Consider the following 22,393-nt stretch of genomic DNA (forward strand, 5'->3'; position numbering starts at 1 on the left):
GGGGGATCAACCTTGTTCAATTAATAGAACAGGAGGGCATGCCAGGAGGAACACCTGGTGTACCTAAAAATGAAGTTTCAATCTGGTGAAGCTACAACACAGGACTACTTGCATGCCAAACATGGAAGCAGCATGCAGCAGACAGAATTAAATGGGCTCACGGCCAACAGATCAGATCTAAGGGCCTGCAGTCCTGCCACATCCAATTGTAAATGGTGATGGACAATGAAACAACTAACTGCAGGAGGAGGCTCCACAAATATTCCCCCCCTCAATGTTGGCGAAGCGCAGCATATGAGCGCAAAAGTCAAGACAAGCATTTTCAACCATCCAACGCCGGCATCTCCACATCATGGGTTACGGGGTTAAAGGGGATTGCGTGGAGGCATGGGGCTTATGTGGAGTGCTCTTTCCAAGGGCCAGTGCAGACTTGATGGGCTGAATGGCTTCCTTCTGCACTGTAAATTTTATGATTCTATCTATAAGCTCCAATCATTGGTCAGAACAAAAGATGAGAGAGAATTCTGCCCTAGTTAAGTGTATAATCCATTAAAATTCTCCCATAATTAAATAGATAATCCATGAAAATTCGCCCCTAGTTATATATAACCCATGAGAATTCTCGCCTAGTTAAGTATATAATCCAAAGGGCTAGGAATCCCATTTGTTTCATCGGTCTTGATTAACAATATCATAAGGATGCTGATGAGCAGGTGTTTCCAACTACAGTATTCCTGGTCATGCATAGTTTCAAATATTTGGGCCATGTATAATCCGATAAGCACCTACAATAAAGCCCCTGTAACTTGACTTGTTGCCAGATTAAACTGTCTGGCCTAATTTCCATTGATGATTAAATTGGGGAGACTTTGAACCTAACCTACCTGCTGTTGGGAAAGTCGAGTTACTCGGTTCAGCTCTAGTTTTACATCATGTCTGCTTTTACTCTTTATTAAAAAAGACGGTGAAGATTTATTCTGGGCGGGGTATGCAACCAACACTCCACTAAGTTCTCTCTGGGCTTCCCAGCTGGTAGATTCTGTTGAAGTAATCCTCAGGTAATTGGTTTCCATTTCTCTATTTTGCAATTGGATAATTAGGCTGCTTCCATTTTAATTCTTGTTAGTTCAGAGCTTTGCTACAGGAATAAGCAAGCACTAATCTTTGCAATGCAAACAGCTATTTAAAAAAAAATTCTGTTTCATTAACTCAATCAGTGTCAATATTTCACAATTTTGCTGCTGGGGATGATGTGATAGTTTGACACTAAATAAATGTAGCGTGGTTGAAGGGGAAATACTTCAACACATTCTAATATATACTGGCATAAATTTGACAAATTAAAGCATGTACTTGGTAGTGTAAGCCTTTGCTGGAAAGCTTCATTAAACTGGTTTTACCTTAAAATAAAGCAGAGCAACACACCCTCTCCCTATTTAAGTTTTTCAATAATGAAAACTGCCAGAATATTTATTTCCTTCAAACTACCAATTAGGAAAATAGAATAGATTTTATTATGGTAAAGTGCAAATTTTGAGTTTGCACTTCTCCAGGTGAGGAATCTCACGGTAGCATTGCAGTACAGTAAATGCAACTCAAAAGCATGTAACATGGCATACAGTCAATGTAAACACTGGGGTAGGAATGATGGAATGTGTTACGTAGTTAGGCATGCCCTCATGATGGTAGGTTCAGTCTGCCCGCCCACTAGCTAATCACAATCAGGGTAAAAGCGAGGTCAATATGATCGACCTTGCTATTACTAAGCAAATGCCAGCTTTCCTGATTATCTGTCTTTGTAGATCAGGAATTGCTAAGTGTGAGATCAGGGCTGGCCGACCATGTGATAATGTAGAGGATAGGCCATTCGGGTAGGGCAGTGGGCAGCTAGCTCAGTTGGATAGATGGCTAGAATGTGATGCAGAACAACACCACTGGCATGGGTTTGATCCCCATACAAGATGTGATAGTTCATGGCAGCCTACCTTCTCAATTTGTCCCATGCCTGTGGAGTGGTACTTCTCATGCTGTATATAAGCAGTTGCCTAGGGCAGCATGGTGCTGCCTCACGATGCCGAGGACCCCGGTTTGATCCCGTCCCCGAGTCACCGTCCGTGTGGAGTTTGCACATTCTCCCTGTGTCTGCGTGGGTCTCACCCCCACAACCCAAAGATGTGCAGGGTAGGTGGATGCGCTGCGCTAAATTGACCCTTAATTGGAAAAATATAATTGGGTACTCAATTTATTTTTAAAAAGCTTTTGCCTAGCGCTAATGAAAAGAGATGTCGATGGTCCTTTTGTGGAGAATAGTTCATATATGAAAGGTGGTATCGTTGGCATGATACTGCCAGGCTAGCATTGCAATGGCACCATATCCAACTATAAGAGGGAACCTTTGGGACAGAGGAAGGAAAGTTGAACAGGAAAAAGAGGCATTAAAATGCAAGAGATGAAGGCAGATGTACTCGGAACAGGAGTAGGTCATTCAACCACTCTATTTTGTTCCACCATTCAATAAGATCTGATTATGACCCTAACTCCACTTTCCTGCCTCTCTTTACTCTCTTGTTGATCAAAAATCTGCCCAACAGCCTCACATCTATACAATAAACCAGCCTCCACTGTTTGCTGGGGAAGAGCATTTCAAACACTAACAACCCTCTGAAAGAAGAAGTTTCTCCTCATCCCCATCATAAATGGGAGGCCTCTTATTTTTGAACTGTGCCCCCTAGTTCTAGATTCCTCGTGAATGGAAACATTCTCTCAGCATTTACCCTGTCAAACCCCTTCCAAATGTTATATGTTTCAATAAGATCATCTCTTGTTCTTCTAAACTCCAATGAGTATAGGCCCACCCTACTCAATCTTTCCTCACAAGACAAAATCCGACTCCTATGAATCAGCCTAAACAAACCATCTCTGAACCTTTTCCAATGTGAGTGTGTCCCTCCTGAAATACTATTTCGTAAGAAACTCCATGAAGGCTCCCAAGGTTTTTATTTGTTTGAGGTGTTTTTGTCCAAATTATTGCATTTCAAATGTATGTGCAAAATTAAATGTTATTTCTACAAATCTCCGCCGGTTTAGTCAGAATAAACAGAACAAAGAGGGAAGCGAAGCCACAAAACATCCGACTTCCCGGGGGCCTCCTTTTGCTATTTTTTTCGTTATCTCTGACGCTCTTTGAGCTGATCCCTTGTTCCAGTTTTGTTTGAACTGATTTACACTTCACAATTCGTTTTGTAGACTGAAGTCTTTTCTTTCATTTATTATAGAAACAACCTGGGAAAGGCCGACTAGCGCACCAGGGACACCAAAGAGTCCAATATCACAGATGAATTCCTTGCCTGCAGGTAACTGAGCTTTGAATAACTATTGACTGCTGAAATAAGCTTCAGAAATAACCTTGGATTTTCTTTTGCTTGAACATTTTCACACTTTGGGTGAAAGAGCAATGGAGCTCTCTTAAAGAAAAACAGAAATACTGAGGCGACACAACGGGTCAGTGGACCCCTAAGGGGAGAAAAGAATGACATGTTAAGCAAGATCTTCCTTTCAGACAAAAAAAAAATGAAAAGATGAGCATCTTAATAGAATCGGGAAAAGGAAGATGTGATTAATAACCATGTTAATGGAACAATCTTGTAATTTAGTATAGTATTTGAAAAATGTGGATTGCACCTAATTTCTTTAAATTAAGCCCTTGTTTATTCTTTGAGGTGAAGATTGTTTTTTCTTTATAAATTTAGAGTACCCAATTCTTTTTTTTCCAAATAAGGGGCAATTTAGCTTGGCCAATTGACCTACCTTGCACATTTTGTTCTGGGGGTGAGACCCACGCAGAATGTGCAAACTCCACACCGACAGTAACCCGGGGCCAGAATCAAACCTGGGTCCTTGGCGGCGTGAGACAGCAGTGCTAACCACTGAGGTGAACATGGCCATATTCAACACTATTTGGTAGGTTTCTGGTGCATGTTATGGTCGACCTGTGCCCAGGAGGTTCTGTTGCAAATAGGGACAGTATACATCAGACAATTAAGTTTTGGATGCGTTGTTGGCTTGGGAATTTAGTCTGGCTTTTTCTCTCTGCCTCTATCTCTGATGTGCGCTTGCGTTTGAAGGATGCCGCACTTTTTGTTTGGTTTCACCAAGTGCAACAACTCTGGGCAAGCTTCTGCAAGGACTCAAAGGTCGATATCAGAACTCCTAAGCGAAGTCTTCTGAGTGTCCTTGTAGCTCTTCGTTTGATTGTCATGAGAGCGCACCCCAGACTCGAGATCTCCATAAAAGATTTGCTTTGGTAAGCGAGTTTCAGGCATTCTGGCTACATGACCAGCTCAACTCAGTTGTGACTCTCAATATGGTGCGGATGCTTGGCATGCCAGCTCGCATGAGTGCCTCAGTGTCTGGTATTTGTTCATGCCATCTGATCTTCAGAAGTCATCTCAAGTGAAAATGGTTGAGCTTCTTGGCATGATGCTGGTACACAGTCTACATCTCACATGCTGAGAGCAGAGTGGGCAGACTACTGCTTTATCAACATCCAGCTTGGTAGGCAGGCTTACTCCTTTTTGTTCCCAGACTGATGTTCGAAAAATGCTTTCGCAATTCTTGCCTGTGTTTCATTGTCAATATAGATAGCCCAAGCGGGTGTGCTGCCGAGGTAAGTGACCTTATCCACTGCTGGAATGTTCGATCATGGGCTGAAACTTTGGGCTCAATATAGGGCTTTCTTGAAGCAGACTGATGATACATTACTTTGGTTTTCTTCACGCTCATTGTAAGGCTGAAGTTGTTGGAAGGTTTATAGAAGAAGTCCCACTCTGACCCGGCAGCTCGTATACAATCAGCAGCAAACAGAAAATCCCTTGGAGACCTTAGTCTTTGCCTGGTGTCGCCTAGATTGAACAGCCTCCCGTTCATGCAATATCTGATTTTGCTGCCAGATCACAATCATGGAAGGCATCGGAGAGCATTGTGGAGAAAAACACGCTGAAGAGTGTTGGTACTCGCACGCAGACCTATTAATTCCATTAGTGACTGGGAATGGGTCCGCAGATTCACTGTTATCCAGGACCGCTGTGAGCATGCTGTCATGGAGCTATTGAACTATTGTAATGATTTTCTCAGGGCAGCCAAATTACCTGCCAAGGACCCTAATAGCCGACTGTGACAAAGGCCCTGGTTAGGTCAACAAAAATGGCATAGAGTTCCATGTTTCGTTTTTGGCTTTCCTTCTGGAGCTATCTAACTGCAAATATCAGACCAGTGGTTCCTCGGCCTTATCTGAAACCATACTGACTCTGGCAGCAGACCTTGGTTGAGATCTAGCAATAAGTTGTTAGAAATTCTGGTGAGGCTTTTTGCCAGCAATGGACAAGAGTGAGATTTCTCTATGATTGTTGGAAGATTGGCGAGTTCCTTTCTGCTTGTACAGGTGAACGATGGATGCATCTTTATATTCTTGTGAGATGGTCCATTGCTCCCACATCAACTGAAAGAGTTTATTGAGCTTCTTAACTGGGGATTGACCTCCAATCTTGTAGCCCTTAGCTGGGATAGCATCTACTCACTAAGCTTTTCTTCCAGATAGGAGTTTGATTACATTTGTTCATTCCAACGGTGTGGGAGGGCTAACAAATGAGCAGTTGATGGCAACCTGTGCCAATCTGTTGATTCCGTATAATGAAGCGAGGGAGAGGGGGGAACTCCCTTCTACGTCGTTGCAGGCTCCCATCTCCTTTTTGAAGAAGAATAAGAATCCAGAACAGTGTGGGTCATACTGCCCGATATCATTATTGAATATGGAAGCCAAGTTGTTGGCGAAGGTGTTGGCATTGTGAATTGAGAACTGTGTGCCAGGGGGGTGATAGGCGAGGATCAGACGGGTTTGTGAAGGGAAGGAAATTGTCGGCGAATGTGCGAAGGCTACTCAATGTAATTATGTTGCCTTCGGAGGCTCAGGAGGTGGAAGTATTGGTGGTGATGGACACGGACAAGGCATTTGATCAGCTGGAATGAGCGTATTTGTTGGAGGTGTTGGGGCGGTTCGGGCAGGCGTTTGTGAATTGGGTCTGGTTGCTATGTAGGGCTCCAATTGCGAGCATGCAGACAAACCGAGTGAGTTTGGGGTACTTCGGGCTACACCGTGGGACATGGCAGGCGTGCCTGCTCTCCCTATTGCTTTTCACCTTGGTGATAGAACCGCTGGCAATGGCGCTTGGGCATTGAGGGACTGGAGAGGGATTGAGCAGGTCGGGGGGGGGGATTTGGAACACGGGGTCTAATTTTATGCGGAAGACCTGTTATTATATATTTCTGACCCGGTGGGCACCATTGGAGGCATTATGCAGATCTTGGAGAAATTTGACCGGTTTTCGGGATACAAATTGAATACGGGAAAGAATGAGGTTCTCCCAATTGATGCCAGAGGGCAGGAAAGGAGACTAGGCGTGTTGCCATTTAGGGTGTGTGGGCGAGTTTCAGGTATTTGGATATCCAGGTGAAGCGGAGTTGGGCGCAGTTACACAAACTGAACTTGGCTCGGCTGGTGGAGCAGGCGAAGGCGGACTTTAAGAGGTGAGATGTGCAGCCGCTGTCGCTGGCAGGGTGGGTGCGGAGTGAAGATGATGGTACTGCCGAGTTTTTTATTTGTATTTCAAAACCTCCCAATCTTTGTTCCCAAGTCATTTTTTTAGGAAGGTCAGTGGGCTGATCGGGTTTGTGTGGGTGGGGAAGATCCCGCGTCTGCAGGGGCTTTTTTTGGAGAGGGGCTGGTGTTGCCAAACATGGAGAATTATTACTGGGCTGCGAACATTGCTATGGTGAGGAAATGGGCCCTGAGGGTGGGGGCGGTATCGTATAAGGGTATGTGTTTGAGGGCTTTGTTGTTGGCGCCTTTACCGTTCTCACTGACCAGGTGCTCCGCGAACCCAGTGGTGGCATTGGCGCTAAGTGTGTGGGGGTAGTGGAGGCAACATTTCAGGCTGGAGGGTGCCTCGGTATTGGCGCCGATCCAGAAGTCATCCTTGACTTTATCAGGGTTGATTCTGGTCGGGGTGCACACCTTGATGTGAACTCCTTGTCTGTTGCCATGCAGGGAGCAGAGTGGTTCAAGTGTCATCAGACAATCATTAATACTCTTTGGAAAGCAAGTCCACTTACAAGATGGTTCATGACAGCAAAGCCTACATTGGCTTCCTGTCCTTCTTCTTTTCCATAGCCACTCAGAAAAAACGTGTAACCTGCACTGATTTCCTTGATCTGCCCTCCTTAGGTAGATGGGTCTGTGGTAGGCTATATTAGGGGTATCGCGGTACCTAGGTGGGATGTACCTTATACTGTAGTATGAGTGGTAGAACCTGCCTGCTGGTTCTGCCCAGTAGACGGAGCATAAGAGTCTGTGTCTCACCCACAGCAGTCATTCTGTACCGGAGCTGCTGGGGTAACTACTTGTCCATTAAAGCCTTCAATTGGACTACAATCTCACTTCAGTAGTGATTGATTGTGCATCAATTTAATGAACAAATTTGAAGAATGGCTGCTCTCCACATCAAGCCAGAGTGTCTACAAATCAACCCCCACGTGGCAAATGCAGCAGCAACTTTTAAACATTGGCTGACATGTTTCAACGGGTATATCAGGACGGCCCTGACTACCCCCACGGAGGAACAAAAAATGCAAGTCCTCCACTCAAGGGTGAGCCCAGAAATCTACACGCTTATCGAAGACACGGACGGTTTCGAGGACGCAATGACTTTGTTAAAAGAGCACTACATCCGCACTGTGAATCAGGTATACGCTCGGCATCTTTTAGCTACAGATGGCAGATCCCAGGGGAATCACTGGACGATTTTTACTGCGTATTGTTAGTGTTAGGTAGAAACTGTAACTGTCCACTAGTCTCAGAACTCTTAATACGGGATGCTTTTGTTGCGGGCATGCTGTCCTCTAAAATCTGCCAGCGACTGCTGGAAAATGACACGCTGGGGCTTAAAGAGACAGGGAAACCTGCGCACTCCCTAGATGTTGCCTCCCGCAACGCCCAGGCCTACGTTTCTGACTGTGCGGTACCCGCATGGACAGGGTGGACCCCACCCGCGGCCAACTCCAAAGCACCCCGAAATTCCCCACAAGCTTGTGCAGTGCGGCAACCAGGAAACCCCGGCGGGAGGGCCCGATGCTATTTTTTGCGGCCAAAACAAACACCCCTGGCAACACTGCCCGGTACGATCCGCAATCTGCAAGGGCTGCGGGAAGAAGGGGCACTTCATGGCAGTATGCCAGGCCCGGTCGGCCGCTGCTGTCTCCACAGGCGAACTGGGTCCGCTGCCATTCCTCTCCTCACAGGCCATGTGCGATTCATGGGGGCAGCCATCTTGGATGACGTTGCAAGACCCCGACTCGGCTGGCCATGTATCGCCTGATGAGATCTCCCAGCTGGCCATGTGCAATTCATGGGGGCAGCCGTCTTGGATGACGTCTCAGAACGTCGAATCGGGTGGCCGTGTATTGCCTGACGAGATCTCTGAGCTTCTGCCACAACTTGCCTCAGTGACACGGGACCAGTCTCGGCCCCGAACGCTTTTAACCGCTACGACGTCGGCACTCATCAACGGGCACAAGAAATTCTGCTTGATCGACTCTGGGAGCACGGAGAGCTTCATCCATCCCAATACGGTAAGACACTGCTCTCTCGCTGTACACCCGATTAAACAAAAGATCTCCCTGGCCTCTGGGTCCAACTCTGTGCAGATCCGGGGGTACTGCATAGCCAACCTCACGGTCCAGGGCGTTGAGTTCAATAGCTTCCGATTCTACGTCTTCCCCCATCTCTGCACTGGCACACTCCTGGAACTGGACTTCCAGTGTAACCTGCAAAGTTTAACGTTCAAATTCGGCGGCCCCATACCCCCCTCACCGTCTGCGGCCTCGCGACCCTCAAGGTTGACCCGCCTTCCCTGTTTGCAAACCTGACCCCCGATTGCAAACCCATCGCCACCAGGAGCAGACGGTACAGTGCCCAGGACCGGACCTTCATTAGGTTGGAAGTCCAACGGTTACTAAAGGAAGGCATTATCGAGGCCAGCAACAGCCCCTGGAGAGCTCAAATGGTGGTTGTAAAGACCAGGGAGAAACATAGGATGGTCATAGACTACAGTCAGACCATCAACAGGTATACACAGCTCGACGCGTACCCCCTCCCACGCATATCTGAAATGGTCAACCAGATAGCTCAATACAAGGTTTTCTCCACAGTAGACCTTAAATCAGCCTACCACCAGCTCCCCATTCGCCCGGACGACCGCAAGTACACTGCATTCGAAGCAGATGGGCGGCTCTACCACTTTCTACGGGTTTCCTTTGGTGTCACAAATGGGGTCTCGGTCTTCCAACGGGAGGTGGACCGAATGGTTGACCGGTACGGTCTGCGGGCCATGTTCCCGTACCTCGACAATGTCACCATCTGCGGCCATGACCAGCAGGACCATGACACTAACCTCCGCAAATTCCTCCATACTGCAAAAATCCTCAACCTAACCTGTAACAAGGACAAATGTGTGTTTAGCACCGATTGCCTAGACATCCTCGGCTACATAGTGCATGATGGAGTCATAGGCCCAGATCCCGAATGCATGCGCCCCCTCATAGAGTTTCCCCTCCCCCACTGCCCCAAGGCCCTGAAACGTTGCTTGGGCGTCTTTTCATATTACGCCCAGTGGGTCCCCAATTATGCGGACAAGGCCCGCCCACTAATCTAGTCCACGGTTTTTCCCCTATCGGCAGAGGCCCGCCAGGCTTTCAGTCGCATCAAAGCAGACATCGCCAGGGCGACGATGCACGCAATCGATGAGTCCCTCCCCTTCCAGGTCGAGAGTGACGCATCAGACGTAGCTCTGGCTGCCACTCTCAATCAGACCCGTGGCCTTCTTTTCACGCACCCTCCACGCTTCAGAAATCCGCCATTCCTCCATTGCGAAGGAGGCCCAAGCCATCGTCGAAGCGGTGCGGCATTGGAGGCATTACCTGGCCGGCAGGAGATTCACTCTCCTCACTGACCAACGGTCGGTAGCCTTCATGTTTGACAATGCACGGCGGGGCAAAATTAAGAATGATAAGATCTTATGGTGGAGGATCGAGCTCTCCACCTATAATTACGAGATCTTGTATCATCCCAGGAAGCTCAATGAGCCTCCTGATGCCCTGTCCCGCGGCACTTGTGCCAGTGTACAAGTAGACCGACTCCGGACCCTCCACGACAAACTCTGCCACCCGGCGGTCACCCGGTTCTTCCACTTTGTTAAAACCCACAATCTGCCCTACTCCATCGAGGAGATCAGGGCCGTAACCAGAAACTGCCAAATCTGTGCGGAGTGCAAGCCACACTTCTACAGGCCAGAGAAAGCGCACCTGGTGAAGGCTTCCCGTCCCTTTGAACGCCTCAGCGTGGATTTCAAAGGGCCCCTTCCCTCCACCGACCGCAACACGTATTTCTTAAACGTGATTGATGAGTACTCCTGGTTCCCTTTCGTCATCCCCTGTCCCGATATGACGGCTGCCACCGTTATTAAAGCCCTCCACAGCATCTTTACCATGCTCGGTTTCCCCGCCTACATCCATAGCGATAGGGGATCCTCCTTCATGAGTGACTAGCTGCGTCAATTCCTGCTCAGCAAGGGCATTGCCTCTAGCAGGACGACCAGTTACAACCCCCGGGGTAACGGGCAGGTAGAGAGGGAGAACGGGACGGTCTGCAAGGCCATCCTGCTGGCCCTACAGTCCAAGAATCTCCCAGTGTCCCGATGGCAGGAGGTCCTCCCTGATGCACTTCACGCCATCTGATCACTACTACCAACAAAACACCTCATGAACGTCTCCTTGCCGTCCCTAGGAAGTCCTCCTCGGGGACCTCGCTCCCAACATGGCTGGCAGCCCCCGGACCCGTCCTACTCCGCAAACACGTACGGGCCCACAAGTCGGACCCACTGGTCGAGAGGGTACATCTCCTCCATGTTAACCCCCAGTACGCCTATGTGGCGCTCCCTGATGGCCGACAAGACACGGTCTCCCTCTGGGATCTGGCCCCCGCTCGATTTCCCCCCCCCCCTCACCTCCTCCTCCTCCCCCCACCCCCCCCCCCCCCCCCCCCTCTCCACCAGCCCCTGTCATTTTTTCACCGGCACACACCACCGCAGCCCCCTTCCCAGGAGGATCTGTCCTCCCACTGGCCCCATCCGGATGCGATGAAGCTGAAGACGACATGCTCCCAGAGCCACAGATGCCCGAGCCGACGCCAGCATCACCGCCGGGACTGTGACGATCGCAGAAGATGACCAGGTCCCCCGACCAGCTGATAGTTTCATTGTAACATTAACTTGTAAATAATTGTCTGTAAATATGTATTGCATGTAAAGGCACCGAAGGGTACCACTATAACCTCTACCAATGGAAAAGCAAGGCCACCACCCCCACCGGACTCTTTTTTTTTAAAACAGGGGGTGAATGTGGTAGGATATATTAGGAGTATTACGGTACCTAGGTGGAATGTACCTTATCCTGTAGTATGAGTGGTAGAACCTGCCTGCTGGTTCCGCCCAGCAGGCGGAGCATAAGAGTCTGTGTTTCACCAACAGCAGTCATTCTGTACCGGAGCTGCTGGGGTAACTACTTGTTCATTAAAGCCTTCAATTGTACTACAATCTCGCTTCAGTAGTGATTGATCATGCATCAGGGTCTGTCTGAGAGCAATGGTCTGGCTGTTGTGTCTAGTCATCTCTCTTCCGACAAGAGCTTCTCATGGGCTGTTGGCTGTGGAGTTCTCCATGAGGGTGCGCGTGTTCGTGCACCTATGGTGACCAATGACGCCTTTGCTTTCTTTTTTGAAAGTACTTTCAGCTATATTGATGGAATCCTTGCCAGCTCTGACCTTGCTCTCCAGGGATGTGAAGACGATGATTAGGGCAATGGTTTCTGGCCCGACTTTTACCAGGGAGGTGAGTAGTGTGGTCTTGAACAGGACTGCTGGGTCACTCAAGCGGCTGCTGAGTTCTCCTTCTGCTTCCTTCCAGTGAGAAATTGTCCTCTAGCCTGAGCCACCTGTGTACAGGTTCATAGTTGCAACTCCCAGTGAATCCATACGTACTCTGTCATTCGCCAATCCGTCACATGACCTACGGATATCAGAAGATATAAAGATGATCAAGAGTTATGCATCGTCAGCCTCATTGTCCTGCCTTGAGCTATCTTGATCCAAGTAATTAGCATGTGACCACGGCCACCACCCAGGAAACCACTTCTACAGCTGGACCAAACCTGAAGAGGGTAGCCATTGGGTCTCCCACCCTCTGGAGTTGCCTACCCTGGCATGTGAAGCTGGGTCCTGCGGACTGGGTGGGTGGGACCAATTTAAGGTCCATTGGTCTTGAAGCCCGGTCAGCATCGCTTTTGGAATAAGTGGAGCTCAACGGGACCGCGAAGATGTCCTGGTCAGACACAATGGGCAGGATTCTCCGGTTTCCGGCGCCGTAATAGTGTCCGTTGATCGGCCAGAGAATCCCCGTTTGCGCCGAAATCCAGGGCAGTACTGCTTTTGCAATGCTCTGCCCCCTCCAAAACGGCATACTCGCAGAGTATGCTGCACGCAGTATGGTCAGCCTCGGGACGTCACCTGAGGCCTCCCCCGATGCTCCGCCCCCGATGAGCCGAGTTCCTGATGCCGTGGGTCACTCATGCTATTTATTGTCGTGAACCTGGTGTGGCGGACTGAGTCCAGCACCGCCACAGCCGGGTGGAGCCTTTCTGCGGGCAGGGGGGGCTTTGGCGGGGCTCGAGACACTGGTGGGTGGCGAACCTGGCCAAAGGGGGGCATTATTTGGCAGGCTGGGTACGCGCACGGCCGGCGGTATGTTGCACTGCACGGCCACGGACCCGCCATTTCACCTGCCATATCTGCAGCTAAAGCCTGGGGTTGTAAGCTGCGTGCCTGCTAGCCCCCCCACACCAGACAGAGGATTGGTGCAGCTTTTTCACTGTCTTTTCGGGCGTATAACGCCACTGTTCCCACGCCGGCATCAGCACTTAGTCTTCAAATTGGAGAATCCAACCCAGTATCTATCTTGAGCTGCCGAGAGGAGCTGATTTAGCACAGTGGGCTAAACAGCTAGCTTGTAATGCACAACAAGGTCAGCAGCGCGGGTTCAATTCCCGTACTGGCCTCCCCAAACAGGCACCGCAATGTGGCGACTAGGGGATTTTCACAGTAACTTCATTGAAGCCTACTTGTGACAATAAACGATTATTATTATTATTATTATTATTATTAATATTAGATGCCACTGAATGAAGTTAACAAGTTTAGGAAGGGAAATAAAAACAAATTAAAAATTTTGTTGGCCTAGTGTGCTCAGGCATTCTTAATTCCCTTGACTCACTTTCTTAATTTTTATCAGCGTTGAATATGTAAAGCATGACATTTGTAGTTCTGGTAACCAACTGGCTGAATGGGACTGTCTCGAAATTGGAATCAATCAGGCTGAGTCAGGTCCAGTTTGTGTGCATATGTTTTTCCATGCATGAGAACCGATTGAAACTAGCAGGTCTGCAGAGAGGGAAATCAAGTTAAGGGTGGGATTTTCGGCCGCATTAGGCCTGGACCCAAATCCCGTCATGGCCACTAAATCTTGAGAGAGGCCAAAAATGGGATTTGTGCCGGCGAAATTTCCAATCGCAATCTCCTCAAGCCTTCCCCGATGATGCAATCAGGTTCACATCCAGGAAGGGCGCTTGCCTAATTTGAATGAATTTGAAGCCATTGCCATATACTTATCGTGGTCAATGTTGCATCATCAGTGTTCATCAAATCTTTCCACCCACCAGGCGTGACGTAACACCAGTGCGAGTCACTACTGGTTTTCAAAAGCGAAAAACAGTTGTAATGACCACACTGGGGGCACGGAGAAGCCTGGACATTGAGGGACAAGGTTGGGCATTGCCCATTGGCACCCTCCGTGTCCACTGGCAGTGCCCCCGGCACTCAAGGTACTGCCAGGGGGCAGTGTGCAGGGCAGGGGTCAGTGCCCTGGGGATGCTGCTGGGGAACAGTGTCAAGGTGTCACACAAAGGTGTCAGTGCCAAGGAAGCTTGGGTGGGGGATAACCCTCTTCCATTGGGCGGGGGGGGGGGGGGGGGGGGGGCTCGGTTATCCTTATGTATGGTGGGGGGGGGGGGGAGGGGAGATCCCTGACACCTGTGAGGTCGGGATGTGTGTGCCCCGATACCTGTGTGCTGGATGAGGGAGGTAGGGGTCGCCGCAATGCTTGTACAAGTAGTTCTCCAAGGGTGAGGGGAGTGTGATTGGAGTTGGGGGAACTATTTAGGCTGGAGGGTGCCTCGGGAGGGAAATATTTAAAATGCAGAACGGGGCACCCTTCAAAGGTGGCGCCCCAAGCTATCAGGCCCGCTCTGCCAGAGTGACTGTGTAAACCACGCACCCAGATTTTCAGTGCACTAAATCTGGCCTGAAAATGTAGTTGTGTTTCCACACTGGTTTTCAGTCAGAGCCTTGACATCTGACAAAATTTGGGGAAATTCCACCCAGCGCTTCAAATTGAGGACTCTTCGTCAGAACTATTCTTGCTCTAAATTGTTAATAGGGATTTTTTGCAAATTTATGAAAAACTGATGTTACCATACCTTGATTTGCAAACTGCTGAACATTGTGTTGAAAGTACTAAAATAATTTTCCTTCATCCATCATCATCCTGACCATTACTGCAGGCCAGTTGGAGTTAGCGCTATAGAGAGCTCATTGTCTCTGTCACTGTATCATGTGGCCCGATTCTTCAAGTCTAACAATTACCGGCTGACAAACTCTGTATCTTTTCTTTTCCTTCTGTAAGGAGAACTGGCCTTCTATTTTTTTTCTTGAAGGGCAACAATGTCAGTGGTCTGGACAGCTCAGTTTCTCACACACTCAGCTGGGATTACTCCATAGCAAGAGAACGCTGAATGGTTACCTAAACAATATTGTGAATGGGGGAGAAAGGACCCTGTGCTCTAACGCCTGCAATACTGGGCGAACTTTGGAGATTTAATGCAGGCAAAAATATCATACAGTTTTACAGGGAAGTTTGTGAACTCACCATCCCCTCCCCTCAGTTTAAAAAAAAAAGGATTTTAATCAGATATATGGAAACATCACGAACAACAATCTTTCAGAATGCTGGCTTCAAATGATTGCTCCTCCCAGACAATGGAGTCACACTGCACAAATTAGCGTCTTCGGGAGAGAAGGGAAAAAAATTAAGTAGATAGAAAAATAATAAAATAATTGTAAAGGTGGCAATTAAGACAGATGACTCATTGTAAACATCTCTTTAAAACTTCAGCCCGAACACACTGGGGCCTGATTGCAGAGTGGTTGTAGACAATTGAGGTGTTTCTTTAGAAAGGCTGAGATCATCGAACAGCATGCCTTGAAAGATAGATTTCTGAGAATTTAAAAGTTGTAAATGGAACAAAGAAGTTGTTTTTATAACAACTTTTTTATAACATGACATTTTTATAACTTAAAAATACTCTTGATTCAATTTAAAATGCAATCTAATTGCAGAAATCCCATATAAAAGATTGAGAGTATGTTGTCAGTATTTGACTCCAGTTATACGACATATGAATTAGGAGCAGGAGTAGGCAAATCGGCCCCTCGAGCCTGCCCTGTCGTTCAACAAGATCACATCTAATCTCATGTTAACCTCAACTTCACGGGCGCGATTCTCCGCTCCCCACGCCGGGTGGGAGAATCGCGGGAGGGCCGGGCGACTCACGACACGCCCCCCTGGCTCCCCCCGCGATTCTCCCACCCCCCGCTCGGATGAATCGCCACTTGCCGTTTTTCACGGCGACCGCCGATTCTCCGGCCCGACGTTCACGATGGCGGCAACCACACCTGGTCGCTGCCGTCGTGAACATGGGCGCCAAATGCTGATCGTCGGGCTGGCGTCGCCAAGCGACACACTCTTTACCCTCCGCCGCCCCGCAAGATCAAGCCACCACGTCTTGCAGGGCAGCGGAAGGGAAGACGGCAACCGCGCATGCGCGGGTTGGAGCCGTCGTGACATCAGCCGCGCATGCACGGGTTGGAGCTGACCAAACTGCGCATGCGCAGCTGACGTCACTTGGGCGCCACCGTCGCGTCATTCTCGGCGCGCCGCTTTGACGCAAGCGTCAAGGCCCGGCGGCCGAGAGTTACGGAGCGCCGCTCCTAGCCCCCCCCCCCGGTGAGGGTGAATAAGGTGCGAGGAGCGGCCTCCGAGGCTGTCGTGAAACCTGGCCGAGTTCACCACGGTCATCCCGATTCCGCGCGGGAACGGAGAATCCCGCCCCACATTCCTGCCTACCCCCGATAACCTTGCAGCCCCTTGTTTATTAAGATTCTATCTACTTCAGCTGTAAAGATATTTAAAGACTCGAACTCAACCACCTTTTGAGGAAGAGTTCCAATGTCTCTCAACCTGCTTGAGAATTTTTTTTCCTCACCTCTGTCATAAATGAGCGATCTCTTATTTTTACACAGTGACTCCTAGTTCCAGATTCTCCCACAAAAGGAAACATCCTCTCCACATCCACCCTGTCAAGACCCCTGAGGATCTTGCATGTTTCAATCAAGTTGCCTCTTACTCAGGCCTAGCCTGTCCAACCTTTCCTCAGGGGACAGACTGCCAATTCCAGCTATTAATCTAATAAACCACTCTGAACTACATTCAATGCTTTTACATCTTTCTTTGAATAAGGAGGCCAGTATTGTACACAGTACCCCAGATGTGGTCTCACCAATCAATGCCCTATATAATTGAAACATAACCTCTCTACTTTTGTATTCAATTCCCCTTCCAATAATTGATAACATTGTATTAGCTTTGCTAATTACTTGCTGGACCTGCATACAACCACATGCACTACGGCACCCAGATCCCTTTGCATCCCAGCACCACAATCTCTCAGAACTTACAGTGCAGAAGGAGGCCATTCGACCCATCGAGTCTGCACCGGCTCTTGGAAAGAGCACCCTATCCAACCCCACACCTCCACCCTATCCCCATAACCCAGTAACCCGACCCAACACTAAGGGCATCTTTGGACACTAAGGGCAATTTAGCATGACCAATCCACCTAACCTGCACGTCTTTGGATTGTTGGAGGAAACCGGAGCACCCGGAGGAAACCCACGCGCACACGGGGAGAACGTGCAGACTCCGCACAGACAGTGAACCAATCCGGGAATCGAACCTGGGACCCTGGAGCTGTGAAGCAATTGTGCTAACCACCATGCTACCGTGCTGCCCTAAATGCTGCTCTCACCATTTAGATATGCTGCTTTTGTATTTGTTCTGCCAAAATGGTCAACCTCACATTTTCCCACATTGTACTCCATTTGCCAGATCTTTGCTCAGTCACCTACTGATCTATCCTTTTCCAGAAGTTACTTTACTACTGATGTCTGTGTGATCTGCAAATTTAACAACCATTTCATCAGTCCCTTCATCCAAATCATTTATATAAATTGTAAAGAGTCAAGGGCCAAGCACTGATTTTTTAATAAAATATTTTATTAACTTTACTGCCAGATTGTATACTATTTTAACCCTTAGAACTGACACACCAAACAGCTAGCTCCTTTTGCTGTAACAGAGTAAGTAAAGCCTAGATAGAGTGGATGTGGCTGTTTCCACTGGTAGGAGAGACTAGAACCTGAGGGCACAGCCTCCGATTGAAGGGACGACATTTTAAAACTGAGATGAGGAGGAATTTCTGGAGCCAGAGCGCAGTGAATCTGTGGAACCCATTGCTGTAGAAGGCTGCGGAGGCCAAATCACTGACTGTCTTGAGGACCAAGATAGAGAGGTTCTTGATTATAAAGAAATCAGGGATTATGGGGAGAAAGCAGGAACAAGGGGATGAGAAACATATCAGCCATGATCGAATGGCGGAGCAGACTCGATGGGCCGAATGGCCTAATTCTACTCCATTATCTTATGGTCCACAGATATAATTTCTTCGAGTGAGAAAGGTAGAAAAAGCTAAAGGAAACAAAACACCACCTTCATTATGACTCACTGGTACCGTTTCCATCAACTGATTAGATCCTTCCTGTCGCGATTTGTTGACTGGCTTGTGTGATTAGAACTGTGTGATATCACATAATGGATTGATAGAGGAAGGTTGAATTCGTAACTGGAAATTAGCAGCCGCACCTTTTGCAACCAGGCACACATTTTATGGCTTTCAGCAAATTATAACTGCAGCGAGTATTGGCGAGACCCAGCTCCCTTTACCTTTTGACTAATTGTCCGAGTCTGTCGGGAAAATATGCCATCTCCAGAGGACCTTGGAAACCATCTCTTTTCTTGGACCTACAGACACCAGCTTGTTTACTGTCCGATTCACCAGTGAAAAGCCATACAAAAACAAGTACTGCATTTTATTAGGAGGCAGCACTTTGGGTATTTTCTCAGGCAAAGGATGGGAGCTGTTCAATGTCTTTAAGTGAGTGGATTACAAATATAATTTCTTTTTGTTTCTGGACCATATTGAAAATCAGATCTTGTCTGGACTAGATCAGATCTGTCTTTTTTTAATTAGGGTTGCTTGTGTTTGTATTACAGTGAATGGCTTCCACTCATCAGGGAGCCTGTCGCATCATTTGGAGACCTCGCACATGGCTTTGAGAAAGACCAACAGTGATCCACAGGTATGTTCCTCACCCTCCACCACAGCTCAGGGACAATGTACCAAAATCCTAAAGTGCGGGACTCCCAGTCCTGAGCAACAGATCAACCCTTAACACGTGTGTCCAAAGTGCAACCATTGCCCCCTTCATCTTCTCAAAACCCAGGCAATTCAGTTACAGACTTATGCTTATATGTTCTGCTCATTACTTTGCTCTGTTCAATTTTGGATGTATAGAAATGCATTGTTTTTTACTTTCATTCAGTTGGTGGCTGGGTCCCAAATTGTAAGGGCGGGATTTGTATATTGCCTGCTTGATTGAGATTTATGAAAATTAATGAGAATATTGATTTAAATTCTTGTACACATTTTATGCAGTCCTTGTCCTCAAAATAGTTTTCCTTAAAAAAGCATGTGTGTGTTGTGTATATGGAATCACTTTTCACTCACTTTTCTTGTCGCATTATATTGATGTAAAACTAGAAAGACAACGAGTTGGCTCTTCCTCCTATGAACACAGAATTCATTGCATTGTCATATGCGCAGTGGAGTTGGAAAACCATCTCCCTTGTTGATTTATTTTATAATTCCCTCCTTTATTGAGTCCAAGCCATGGAATTGTTTGGAATTGTTGGAGCTGAGCAGAGTTTAGGACAGCTACCAACACCCTAGGTATTATTGTTGACCAGAAACTGAACTGGCCCAGCCATATAAATACAGTGGCTACAATCATAGAATCACTACAGTACAGAAGGAGGCCATTTGGCACAAGGGGCCTACACCAACCCTCTGAAAGAGCACCCAATCCAGTCTAAAACCCCACACTATCCCCATAAACACACCTAGGGCCAATTTAGCAATATACCTAACCCGCACACCTTTGGATTGTGGGAAGAAACTGGAGCACCAGGCGGAACTGCACGCAGACACTGGGCGAAAGTGCAAACTCCACACACACAATCACCCGAGTTCAAAATTGAATCTCAGTCCCTGGTGCTGTGAGGCAGCAGTGCTAACCATTGTGCCACCCTGCCGTCCATACAAGTGTGGATTCTAAGCACCAAGAACCCGGGTTCAATGCTGGCTCCGGGCCACTGTCAATGTGGAGTTTGCACATTCACCCCCTGCCTGCGTGGGTCTCACCCCCCACAACCCAAAGATATGCAGAGTAGTGGATTGTCCATGTTAAATTGCCCCTTAATTTAAAAAAAAAATGGATACTTTAAATTTTAAAAAATCAAGTGCGGAAGTACGGGCCAGAGGCTTGGAATCCTGTGGCGAGTAATTCACCTCACGACTCTCCAAAGCCATTTTGCCACCTACAAGGCACCAGTCAGGAGTGTGACAGAATGCTCTCCCTTTGCCTGGATGAGTGCAACACCAACAACACTCGAGAAGCTTGGCACCAATCAAGTCAAAGCAACCCGCTTGAGCGGCACCCCATCCACAAACATTCACTCCCTCCATCGCCGATGCACAGTAGCAGCAGTGTTTACAATCTACAAGATGCACTGCAGAAATTCATCAAGTCTTCTTAACTAGCACCTTCCAGACCCATGACTTGTACCACTGAGAACAACAAGGGCAGCAGTCACATGGGAACACCACCACCTGGAAGTTGCCCTCCAATCCCCACACTGTCCTGAATTAAAAATATATCGGCATCCCTTCACTGTTGCTGGGTCAAAATCTGGAACTCCTTCTTGAACACTTCTGTGGCTGGACCTGTACCTCTGGGACTGCAGTGGTTCAAGAAGGCAGCTCACCACCACCCTCACAAAAGCAATTAGAACTGGGCAATAAATGCTGGCCTAGCCAGCGAAACCAACATCCCATGACTGAATTTTTAAAAATTGCAGCAATCATTGAGCCTCCTGCTCACTGTTTGTGATCTCAGTCTGGTTCAGCGGAATCTACGCTTGATGATTTTCAGTGTTTGCCATCGAAGTACATAATGGTTCAGAATTAGCTTCCCATACAAGAGTTGTCCCCTCCTGGAAGAAGCTGAGTCCAAACCAGAGTACAAGGAGACTAGGGGAGAGTTTGTTATGTGACGTTGTCTGTGGGGTATGCCCACAGCTTGTGTTGTGCAGGGAAATTCTGATTCATTAGAAAATGACTGTGAAAGGGGCGGAGGGGAAAGGGGTGGAGGGGAAGAGATGGAGTGCAAAGTCCAGCTCCATGTTTTCGAATGGATCGTGGATCTCCTGGAAAGAATCGTGAAACTTAGTTCTTAAACTGCCGTACCACCAATGTTGGGCTGTAATCATAGCAGCACCACTCTGGTACTGTATATCTAGCAACAGAATATTGTACAATTGATCTCTGACTATGGAAGTGTACTACTGTTGTACTAAAAACGTATTACAGTGCAAATTATTTGAAGACTGCATTCAAAACAGCATCTTCAATCTCTATTTCAATAGACCTTGAGGTAGTGCAACAATGTTCATTTTCGGCTTCTGAAAGATAAGCTGTAGGACTGCACTGCCAGAAAGAACTGGTGTGCTCTTCCGATGCCTCGATCGGAACTTAAAACCGACATTAGGCCCTTAACAAAACAACAGTTTTTGTCAAGCCTGTGTAATTTTTTTTAAATCGAGGCAGGCACTTAAGAAGCAGAATAATGTTTCCCATTTGCCTATTCATATGATAATCTGTTAAATGGGCCTGTTGAGAGGAATGCTTACCCTTATTTACAAACTTCTTGTGTTGAGTCAATGATTTTTTTTTTTAGGGCAGCACGGTGGCGCAGTGGTTAGCACTTCTGTCTCATGGCGCCAAGGCCCCAGGTTCGATCCCGGCGCCAAGGCCCCAGGTTCGATCCCGGCTCTGGGTTACTGTCTGTGTGGAGTTTGCACATTCTCCCCGTGTTTGCATGGGTTTCGCCCCCACGACCCAAAGATGTGCAGGGTAGGTGGATTGGCCACATTAAATTGCCCCTTAATTGTAAAAAATGAATTGGATACTCTAAATTTATAGAAATGTAATTTTTTAAAGGAACATGAGCCCATATTTAAAGCAAGAAAGAGCCCAGAATGAGGTAGTTGTCATGTTCCAAGTCTAGCATCTTTGGGACCATGACTGTGCCTGATTTCAGATTTTGCTCAATTTTTGACGACTAACCTGCACTCTGCCTGATGACCCTGAATGTAATAAAAACCATGAGCAAATACTAAACTAAAAAGATCAGGATTCAGGTTAACCCGAAGGCAACTGTTTCCATCCAATGCTGCCTTGGACCTTGGATCCCACCTTGTATGATGTTCCAAACTGTGAACTAAGCAGTAATCACGAGCTTGTTTATCCTCCACGGGTACTGCCACAGATATCGGGAGTGACCCTGAGGCTGTGGAGCCACGTTGCATTCTCCAGCAGTCATGTGCTTCTCTCATCCCAACGCCATCTGTTCACCTACATTTGATTGGTGCCTGCTGGAGAAGAACCAAGACCAAGGAAAGCCAGAGGAAAGATTTTCCCCGTTAGACTGGGAGAGTGGCTCCACAACAGGAATAAAATGTGGAAGCTCCTCTTTCTGAGAGACTCAATCCAGACGCAAGATGTGAATGAAGAAGACGGAGGCATAACTGAGTAGAAGGATAACCAGTAGTCAAGACCCTGAACCTGAAACAGACCCTGGACCTAGACAAGTGCAGCATTTCAA

General features: G+C 47.8%; 1 protein-coding gene across 3 annotated transcripts in view; it reads left to right on the plus strand.

Moving 5' to 3' along the window:
* Positions 1-22,393, plus strand: part of gas7b (growth arrest-specific 7b) — a 489,810-nt gene that overhangs the window by 322,949 nt on the left and 144,468 nt on the right. For all 3 annotated transcript variants that reach the window (XM_038777399.1, XM_038777398.1, XM_038777400.1), the window contains exons 3-4: positions 3,276-3,353; positions 18,666-18,751. In XM_038777399.1, coding sequence (XP_038633327.1) covers positions 3,276-3,353; positions 18,666-18,751 — 164 coding nt within the window. The remainder of the gene's footprint in view (positions 1-3,275; positions 3,354-18,665; positions 18,752-22,393) is intronic.

Source organism: Scyliorhinus canicula, chromosome 18, assembly GCF_902713615.1.
Source record: "Scyliorhinus canicula chromosome 18, sScyCan1.1, whole genome shotgun sequence".
Classification (NCBI taxonomy): domain Eukaryota; kingdom Metazoa; phylum Chordata; class Chondrichthyes; order Carcharhiniformes; family Scyliorhinidae; genus Scyliorhinus; species Scyliorhinus canicula.